This window comes from Poecilia latipinna, unplaced genomic scaffold, assembly GCF_001443285.1.
Source record: "Poecilia latipinna isolate Pla-1442-1.1 unplaced genomic scaffold, P_latipinna-1.0 Scaffold1770, whole genome shotgun sequence".
NCBI lineage: Eukaryota > Metazoa > Chordata > Actinopteri > Cyprinodontiformes > Poeciliidae > Poecilia > Poecilia latipinna.
In genome coordinates, this window is record NW_015114386.1 from 76,831 (window position 1) to 87,740 (window position 10,910).

A 10,910-nucleotide genomic window follows, 5' to 3' on the forward strand; every position below is an offset into this window, starting at 1 on the left:
AAAAAAAAAAAAATCTGAAAGTATTGTTATAACGGTAAACTTTTCAGTCAGTAACTAAGACAGACCCATCCAATGCTGCTTCCCCTTTATGCACCAAGAGCTCCACAGTTGTTCGCTTACAAAACAGATTCTTTGTGCAGCTGTGGGGGAAACATGTCCGTATTCTTGACAGAACCCCTCAGCAGTGAGCCATGATGCCACAGCTGCTGCTTCTGGGTCCGTGTGTGTGTTTGGTAAGAGGAGTTTAGGTAGAGCTGTCATGTGGGGCACAGTCGTGGTATCGTGTGGTTGTCCTTACTCATTTGTTAACATGAATATGGACTGCCTTCCAAGTTATTGTGGCATTATGAAAATGTCTTCTAAATGGGTAGCACATTTTCGTTACTTTAAAGGTTTGTAAATTATGCCTAACAAGAAACCCACAACTCGGTGAAAAGACGGTGACAAGTTTACTTGATCTGAGCAGAAATCCAAATCTGCATTTGAACTGTTTGTTTGATTCAACAAGTGATTTTAAAGAGAAACACCAATTGGGTTCACAATTTTTATTTTAACGCACAAAAATCCACAAAGACTCAAATTATGCTTGCAGGGTCACATTGCATTACACCCAAACCTATATATGGTTGAATGTTCTTTAACAACACATTTTTGTGTCCGTGAACAAGGTTCTGACTTTTTCAGCTACTTTACGACATTCCTTATCATAAACGGTAGAGCTCTTTCAAGTCGGTTAGTTTTCTGGCATGGACTCTGCTTTTGATCATCGCCCATAAAGTTTGAACGATTGAGATCAAGGCTTTTGGGGAGGCCGTGTTTGCTTGGATTCATTGTGTCCAGGTTTAAAGCATCTGACTCACAAACTACTGTTACAGGCTACAATTTCACCTGAACATTTAAGATTTTTACATTTGCATTGATTTGTTTTTGAGCTCATCCCAAATGTTGAGCTGGATGTCAATCTCGTTCATCATGCAGAAATATCGAAAAGGGGTGAAGGGTTAGTAGAAAAGGAAGTAATAAGATTATTTTCTGGTCAGGGTGATACTCCCAGAAGTAAATATAAATGACCTATGTGACAAATGAAATTGTTTGGACTGTTAAAAGTGCTAAAGATAAAAAAAAAAAAAAGTTTCCAGATCTTGTCAAATGCATCGCTCTAGTTTAGAATATATTGACGAATCATTTCAAGACTGAGACACAGCTGTCTCATATCTAGATATTACAGCAAGTCTGGCCAGAAGAGACACAGAGGAGGACATGCATGCTTCAATGCGCAGCTGACCCGTTAAATACAAAACCTTTGGTAGTATTAAATCACTGACACAGATATGGTCCAAGAGATTCGTGAAGCCTTTGAATAGCGAGCCAGGAGATGAACTAGAAACTCCTTCCCCTTCAGACGTGGAGTGCGCTTAGTATCTTAAACTTCTTCAGATTTAGAAAAAAAAATCTTGACTTGCAGAGAAGTTAGAGAGGAATCTGCTGCAAAGTTGCATTTATAGGTTTCAGATGAAAGATATGGGGTTACTGAAGCAGAAATGCAGCAGTCTTGGCATCGGATGCTATTTTCAATGAAGGCCTCAACAGTGTCCCCCCTCCAAGCAGTGCAGCTTTTACTTCAATTTGAGTGTTTGCTCTGTGACTCCTGTCAGCTTAGAACTGCCTTCTGATCACTTGCAGTAAAGGAGGAATGTGGTTTGCTTTCAAGTTGTTTTCTCTACACTCAATTTGATCACTGAGCTGCTTTCAACCCGTCTGCCATTTCTTTCATCACTGCAGCCACTGAATTATTGCATGCATACAAGAGGACACATGTAATGTGATCCTGCATGCACATCGTTTTGTTTGTATTTCTTGCCCTGGCATATGTTATGGAAAAATGACGTGTGCAATAAAAAGGATGCGGAAATGCTCAGTCAAGCCGTGTGTGCTTGTATGTTTTTGTTTCTACACGTTGTACAATACAATGATTAGATTCAGAATTAACTGACTGCAACAGATTGCTTCCCACCAACCTGAATCCTCCTGTACTCATCTTTTGATTTAGATGTTTCATCCTTTTTTTTTTCCGTCTTTGTTTTTGTATCTCCCTTTCCCCGGGGCTTTCGATGCTCTGCGTCACTCGTCTCTCTTTAACTTTGTGCTGCTCTGTTTCCTTTTCTCCGCTTTCCATGCTTTGTGGAACACATGCTCACCAGTGTTTCATCATGTTTCAAGGCTGACATGCCCATCAGTCTGTGTGGAGAGCGAGTCAGGCCTGCCCCACAATCCGCCCCTGGGAGTCTGAGCCAGGCTGGCTCGGCTCGGCCGAGGCTAATTGAAGGGCAGAGCAGACTGCACGGAGGGAGTCTGTGTGAAGGCTCAGCTGCAGGCAAAGCCGAGATGAAATTAAAAAAAAATAAAACATAGAAAATCTAACAAGCCTGAGAGCATATCATTCCCATCAACTGTGCCTTGCAGAAGGATTCATAGTTCTTAAAGCTTTTCACATTTTCTCATTTAACACTCTCAAACTTCAGTGTGTTTTGCTAGAATTTTATGTGATAAACAAAGACATTTTTTTTAAAGTCAAAAAAAGGGACATTTTCTCAAATGATCAGAAAAGTGTGGTGTTGCAGATGTATTTAACCACTAATAAATTACTCCTAATGCATTCAGTTGCATTCAGTCATCCAATTGGTCAAATAACAAACGCATCACCTTTACTGCGCCGTTGTTCCTGGACAAAGAGATGGAGCACAGATTCATAGAAGAATAAATCTGTGACGAGACAAATTTGATCGACAAAAGATTTGTAGGTGTGATGTAAATCCTCTGAGAGTGATTAAGATATTCACATGACACTTCTCAGACTTTTGTCAAACGTTTTTAAAAAAATCACATTTTGCTTCCACTTTACAATTACAAAATCCAATAAAACACTGGCATTGTCAATGATAAAGGCTGCTGATCAAATAAGTTGTGTGGGATGTTCCTCAGTGAGCGGATAGCTTTAGGAAATGCATTTACTCCCCTCTGGTGGTTATTTTATTTCATTACATCAAATCCATTTAAAGTGAATCATAACTTTACTTTGTACCACAGAGGGAAACGGGAAATTATTCACACTCAAGTTTCTTTTTAATCGTCCTGCAGTCTCAGACCTCTGGATGTGGAATTCATGAGGCGCCTCAGCAAAGTGGTCAACATCGTCCCGGTCATCGCCAAGGCCGACACACTGACCCTGGAGGAGAGGGACAGCTTTAAACAGACGGTGAGAAATGTTTGAATGTGCTTAGACGTTTCCTGCCTTTTCAGCTGCATCACATATGAGAAAGTAAAGATGCAACCATGTGTGCAGTCTCTTTCGGATGGAAAACTCGTGCTCACTGACGACTAAAATCTCTTAATAGCTTGTCCGTCATATAATGTGAAACTTTAGCAGATCTAACTTTGTGTTTTTGTCCCTCGCTGCGCGTAGATCAGGGAAGAACTGCGAGCCAACGGGATCGACGTCTACCCGCAGAAAGAGTTTGACGAAGATGCAGAGGACAGAATGATCAACGACAAAATCAGGGTGACTTTAAATCCAGATAGATAAAGCTTACCTGAAGCATGTTGGCTTTGGCTTTAGTGTCTGTCTGCATATAAACCTTAACCAGAATAAAAAAGTGAATTGGAGTGTGTTCTGGCCCAAATCAGGAGATGATCCCTTTTGCTGTGGTGGGCAGTGACCAGGAGTACCAGGTGAATGGGAAGAGGCTTCTGGGAAGGAAAACAAAATGGGGCACCATTGAAGGTAATAGAACTTGAACGCAGGATTTTGTGTGTTTGTGGAACTTTAAGGTACTTTTTAACCTCTCACAGGATATATACATAAAAGATGAGGGAAAAAAAGCAAGCACACAGATTGGAAACAAATAGAACATCTTGATTTTTGTTACTTGACACATTGTCAATACTTACTTGACGTCAAGTAAGTCTGATTAAGCAGTGTAGTCTAGCAATGCATTTGACCACTTTTGCAAATATTTGCAATAAACTCAAAATCATGCTAATTTCTGTGTGAATTTCTGTGATCGTGGAAATGCGAATAACGGGATTTCCTTGGACAGCCTTGGATGCCGGTCCTTGTTGATCGCACTGAAAGTGTTGATTTAATTTCTCCTTTGTCAAAGAAATTTGACACGACACTCCAAGGCAACCAGACCCACCAAACGGTTTGGCTAAGCTTCTCACAGAAAAAATAAACATGTTAAAGAATTAACACTTTTTTTTGTTTGATTAGACCAGTTTACCCCACTCACATGTCACAACAGCTGTTTTATTGAAATAAATAGCACAGCGACTCGCATTCTTCTCAGTCACTTACCACAGCGCTCACCAACGTGGGGAAGCTGCTCTACAAAGAAACCCATGGTCTATACTCTTTCTGAAGTATTTTAAACTGTGGAAAATAACATATTGCAGCTTTTACATGTGGCTGGGCGGTCGAACCATTTGTTGCACAGGGTTTCTCTGAAAAGGAAAACAAGAGACTTTCCTCCTTTTTAAGATAATGAGAACAAAGAACAGCAGTAAAGTTATTGCAAACAAGTGCGTTTGTAATTTGGTGTGTGGTTGTTTTACTTTCTTTTTTTTTTTGTCTTACTTTGTCAAAGAGATGCGAGTGTGTCCTCTGCTGGCATTTTCCCACATTTTAATGAAGCCCTTTTTGTGGGTTTTGGGGAATATTGTCTGATTTACACATGGTTTTTACATTACTTGGTCCACAGAATCATAGCATCTGGTTCTCAAATACAGCTTACTACATTAAAATGTGCAGATGCTGATCTTGAGGCATATTAGAAATACAAGTTGCTTTGTGAATAGGACACAAGCTACAATACAGGCAGAAATGTATATAAATTGAAGAGAAACTATTTGTCACATTCATACTGGATTAAAGGGAAACTTTGTGAATTTTGAAGTGAGGGTTAAAAAAAGTTATACGAGGATAATTTGTGTCTTCATTAGTGTAAATCCAGTTTAGCTGAAGGCTAAAGCTAACATATTAACTCTCAAAAACAACATAGCTGTTTATATTAGAGCAATTTTAAAAACTTTTGAGCTACTGCCATGTCTTAATTCTTACACAGGAAGTGGAGGAAGAAGGTGACCTTCCTGTGTGAAATGTACAGAGATCTGAATATGTCAACAATTTCTGGTCAGAGTAATCAGTTTATTCTGAATGTTATTTATTTTTTCTTCTTAAGAAATGCTCTGTTGAAAAGAAGTTTAATGTCTGACACTCAGCCTTTCCCACAAACTCTCCAAGAGTTTCACTTGTAAAACCGATTGATTGTAGTGTGCTTAAGGAATAAATCAAGAATCAAGATATTCTTTTTAAGTTGACCATTGTTGTCTATTCATTATGAGGAAGTTTTCACTAACACAGTTTGGTTTGAACACAGATTTTAGAAGTGGGACAAAAACCTGTTAATAAACGGTAAGAAGCTTAAGGTGGTGTTAAGATCAGTGTAACTGCACCAAAGTGTGTTTTTAATCCAAAACACACTAATTAGAGTTATATTTCACTTATTTATTTCTTTAGAAAGCCAAATGCAAATAATACAATGTGAAAAATCAATGGCCAGAGGTGCATTTTCATTTAGATCCTGTGTGAATAACTGTTTAAAACAAACATAATTTCAGCAAATGTCCTTAAATTAGTGTTCACTGTAATTGCTATAAAATGTTTGAGACTAAACATTTACTCTAGGCAACTTTAACCTTTTAACACAACCTCACTTAAAAAAACATTCTTTTAAGATTTTTCATGTTGGAAACAAGTGTCTCCCTTTTTGGAGTAAAGTCATTTCTGACAAATTAATCACATTTTAGAATCTCTCAGCACTTCAAGGAAGCTGAATGAAGGGAGGCAGATAAAGCAGTTGCTGAAACCTGTGGGAGAGGTGAAGCCACTGGAGATTTCCGAAAGATTTGGTGGTTGAAGTCTTCACGTATCGTTCAAAAGGGAGAAATTGTTTATATTATTGAAGTTTAAATGTGGGAGATTAAAGCAGGACTAGAGCAGCGCTGATGCCAGCCAAGTTAGCGTTGCACATTCCCCCGATGCCTCTAATCAGCGCTCACAGGCCGAGCACTTCCTCCCCTCTCCTCCTTTGAAAGCAAATTTAATTTCCTGCTCAGTATTTCAAAGCTTTCCATAAATGACGCCCTCCTTTTATTTCATTTTCAACCTCTGACACAATCTCTAATTCCAACATGTGTTAGCCCCGAAGGGAGGCACTAGTGACTTGTCATGGAGAGTTTGTTGAAACGTCTCATTTTAAAGTTCTCCCAGTGTGGAGGAGAGAAGGGAATTATTAAACGCTCTCCACTGAGGAGGAGTGCGTTATCTTACTTTAAGAAAATTGCTGGAGATCTCAGGGCAGCAGCGTTTTTCCTCTGTTTTTTGCTTGTGGCCAAAACTGCCATCTTGTGGTGTTTTAGGGGTTTTCAACATTCAGAATTGTTTTAATCACTATTTTTTTTTTTTATCTCTCTTTGCAGTTGAGAACATTGCACATTGTGAGTTTGCTTACCTGCGAGATCTACTCATCAGGTGGGAACCCATGTCATCTAATTATTTCCTTTTCATGACTTTGCATAAGTGCTTAAATGAAATTGAGTTCAGGACTGAGTCTCTCCTGCCAGGTCAGAAACACTCAGGCGTTTTGTGTATCTGGGCTGAGGTAATTGTTGGCTCCGCTGAATCGATGAAGCTTTACTTCCCAGCAAGAATCAATAGAAATAAAATTTTTAAAAATGTTTCGAATGCCCGTTAATATAATGCTACATCTCAGGATTTGTTCATGACTGTGTTTTCTTGAGTTGTTGCCTGCATCGTTTAGGTAAGTGAAAGAGAAGGTAGAGTTTCAGTCTTAGGTTTAATTTGGGGCTTTAAATAATATAGTTTAACATTTTTTTTTTTTTCCCAGTTGATTTATGTGCAACAAACAACTTGAATGAATGTAAAAAAAAATCTACACATTTTTGGATTAATTAGAATTTCTCTTGGGGTTTCTTAAAGCCACACAGGCTCAAAATTATGCATAAACAAAAACAAATATTTTGTATAGTTCCCTTTTCAAGTTGCATAATGACTGTGCATTTTGTTTTCACCAACAAGCTTTTGACATGTTTGACCACAACATGTATGTTTGAAGGATTTTAGAGTGGTAGAGATGCATTGCTACGTCCAAATTCTTCCTTTTCACTTCAAACCAACAACTAGATGATTTAAATTCAAACAGAGCTGCCTAAAAACCTGATCTCTGCGGTTTAAATGGGCGCAACAATTCTCATAACAGTTGTTGTTTAACATACATCTGGAATTATGCCAGAATTTTATCTCCAATCAATTCAGATTATGCAAATTGTTAAAATGATTGAAAGTGTTGCCGTTTTATTTACCCAAGAAGCACTCGGGCGTTTTGTGTAGGAAAAGAAATGAGCTGTTCATAAGCATTAAAAGCCCAATATGACCTTCATGCCCAGTTTGAGTGTGTGAACACATCAGAACTGTAGCTGGAGAACAAGATTTTGTCCAATAAAAACAAAACAAAGACTTTCCACCTGCTAAGATAATCCCTACTCATCCGCAGGACTCACATGCAGAACATCAAGGACATCACAGGGAGCATCCACTACGAGACGTACCGCGTCCGTCGGCTAAACGAATCCAACGGCCAGGTCATCTCTCAGACGTCTGACCAGATGGCGGTTCAACCGAAGGCCAACGGTCAGCTGGAGGAGCAGCCCGGCGCCCTGCAGGCCAATGGGGTGGCTGCTCAACATGAAGCCCTGTCCCATGAGATGTAGAGGTCACCTATGGCACCGGTTTATGATATCAGGCACAGTCCATACACTCAGACATGCTGTGTTTACACGAACAAGCCCAAATCTATATAGAACACACACACACACACACACACACACACACTGATGCTGTGAAGAGCATTCTTACCACACAGATGGACAAGATACAATTTTTCTTTCGTTTTTTTTTTTTTTTTTTTTTTTTTTTTTTATGTCCTGTATAATTACATTTCCGAGTAAAAATCCTTGCTGCAATACACGGCAATGTAAAACGGTTAAAACTAAAAGTTTCAGTTCCTGGAGCAACTAAAAAAAGGAAAGGGAAAAACTCCTTCCGGAGTGCAGATGCCCTCAGTCAAACCCTGACAGAAAGCCGTCTGATCAGTTGATACAGCATCGTTTTAAAATGAAGTACAACGTGTGACGATTCTGGCCGCGCTCTGAGCTAGAAACATTTCCGTGCCACTTGCCTGGTCTGTTTTGTGCTGTGGTGTATAGTATTGTATCGTTACTGAGGTTAAATAGGACTAGGGTTAGGTTAGGTTTACATTGTTATGGATAAAAGATATAGTCGACACCTCTGCACTGTGAAACAAATCCGAAATGCAACGGTGGTGTGGAGCAGCTCCTTATGTTGTGTTAGGATGTTCCAAATCCCTTTATTGCCAAACCAGACTGTCTTTGTCGATACATTTCCGATAGTGTTGCGTTATCAGCTGTCTTGCATTTTCCATTGCTTGTTTACTGTTGTATTTTTATGGCTTATGTTAATGTTCTAATATTAATTGTATAAGATGAGGTGCATTTGTCCAATGCCATTGTTTTGTTCATTCTTCTGACCGTAAACCAAATACATTTGTTTTTGTTCTAAAGAGAAGCACATACAGCATATAAGAGCTGGATTATGAGTAGCTGTTTAATTGTTGTTTAATGTAGTACGTATAATTCAACTTTAACTCCTGATGTTTGTAACAGGCCATAAATGATAGTTAATAATAACTTTAGGTTTAAACTGTCATGTTTTTTTTTCCTACAGCATGTTTTATCATACTTGAGAGACTGCACTATGTCGATTATGAAATTATTTTAGCGAGAGGAAACATTCCTACCAATTCATGATACTTTCATTCAGGATTTCTGTTACATTCGTGTGTGGGGGGAAAGAAAAAAAATGTGCCTATGAAATTTTAAAATGACACGTGCAAATAATTTGATGCAAATGCATTTCAGCAGCAGCTAAAATGTAATATTTTTGATGACTTGTATTCTCAAGGAATGTTTTCTAGGCCCAATTTACCTGCCATTCTCAGTCAACTTTGTGAGCCTGAGCAGAACTATTTTCCATAGTAAATGCAAACAGAACTGTTGTATCTTAAGGAAAAGTAACTGAATTACTCTTTGTTTACTGTTGTATAGTTCCTGTGTAATTTGTCATGCTATTTCAGATTAAGGTTTTATCTTTGATATGCTATCTCAAAGAATAAAGATTGATATTTTTACTGTCGATTTGTGTAAAAAGTGTAGAAATGAAAATGACGTACTGCGTCTTTAATCTACGTTGAATTCCCCATCATCCATATGTTCAATTATTTCCTCTGTGGTGGATATTTATACATTTAAATATCTCTCGCCCCCTGATCACTAATGAGCTACCTCCTTTTATTCCGAAAATATAAAAAATAACAATTTGCCTAGCTTTAGAAACGCATTAGCGTCTCTTTAATCCAGGTTATAATCACATACTGATGTGGGGTCATCTGTACCATCTAAATTACAATATAATGAAATATTACATATTTGAAGAATTGTGGTGCAATTTGTTGCATTGCAGGGAGAAGGTCCTTGGTTTGAATCCTGGCCTGGAGTTCTCTGAGTCTAACGACATGACTGTTGGGGTTAAGTCTGTGCATGATTGTTCCTTTTATTTCTAAAGCCTGCTTTAGTCTATGTTTAGGGTCCCCGATCAGTAGGAACATATAATTTTGTCCTGGTTTCAGGAAAGTGGTTGTTAGTCTTAAGGGAAAATCCATCCTATAAACCATGTTCCCTTATAAGCAGCCATGACTGGCAAGAAGATAAACTGCAGACCAAATTTTGCTCAGCTTATTCATAATAAGCGTATTTTAGAATATCCAGATATTCTCCCCCACAATGACAGCAGAAGCCCCTTTGGGAGAAACTGTGACTTTGCAGCAGCAGCAGCATCATTACTCCCCTGGACTGCTCTAACAGGGCCTCTCATTTTCACCTCCTGTCACATCCTCCTCAACGGCACGGCTGACCGTAATGTGTTGACAGCCGCATCTCAAAGGTCGTCGTCTACTGTTCACAAATTGGAGCTCCTGCTGTAGCTGTTGTTGCTGCGTCTCAGTTGGAATCGCTGCTCAGAAGCCTCCCCGTGAAGAGAGCAACGGTGTTTTGGTGGCAAATGTGAAGGTGAGAGGCAAAAAAAAAAAAAAAACACTTGCAGGAAGATCAGCAGCCACTGAAAACTCCACTGACACCAACATGACTTTCCCCGGCTGCAGAGCTAAGCGTGAGAGTGTTTGGCACTGAAAGCATTATGACAGTGTCAGACCCTTGGCTGCAAGAGAGATCTGGAAGAGGATATCTTTACTGTCTTGGTGGTAAGGCATACACCCCATGTTTTAACAGAACCAGAGTAAATTAGTTGGCTGCTTTTAAAATCGGCTTTCAAGTTGACATTGTGTCACCTAGGCTGTATTTACACAAGACCGCCGTCTGCCAAAGGCCGATATTTTCAGATGAGTGTGGAAGAGTCCTACGTTTAGACGGCACTGTCAAGACGCGTTGTAGTTGTCATGCCAGGCCACTGGTTGGCGCTGTGATTGTGGCAAGGTGCTTCAGAGTGAAATCATGTCACAGGGTAACCACAGGCTCTCATCCATTCATTTTCAGACTTTTCTGAAAAATTTCTGAGTTCAGCGCGCACACCATCTTTCTCTCATCGCTGCTATTTCTGTGAGTGACCTACAGATATGAATCGCGGAACTGTTGGAGACGACAAATAGCCCTCTCATACGCTTCAAATGATTTTCCTGAAC

The 10,910-nt window shown here is 39.3% G+C and overlaps 1 protein-coding gene across 7 annotated transcripts in view; it reads left to right on the forward strand.

The window, feature by feature from the left end:
- Nucleotides 1–9,351, forward strand: part of LOC106965126 (septin-9-like) — an 84,385-nt gene extending 75,034 nt beyond the window's left edge. For all 7 annotated transcript variants that reach the window (XM_015061039.1, XM_015061035.1, XM_015061038.1 and 4 more), the window contains 5 exons: nucleotides 3,139–3,256; nucleotides 3,464–3,559; nucleotides 3,685–3,781; nucleotides 6,538–6,589; nucleotides 7,632–9,351. In XM_015061039.1, coding sequence (XP_014916525.1) covers nucleotides 3,139–3,256; nucleotides 3,464–3,559; nucleotides 3,685–3,781; nucleotides 6,538–6,589; nucleotides 7,632–7,848 — 580 coding nt within the window. In that variant the 3' untranslated portion in view covers nucleotides 7,849–9,351. The remainder of the gene's footprint in view (nucleotides 1–3,138; nucleotides 3,257–3,463; nucleotides 3,560–3,684; nucleotides 3,782–6,537; nucleotides 6,590–7,631) is intronic.
- Nucleotides 9,352–10,910: the final 1,559 nt, after the last annotated feature.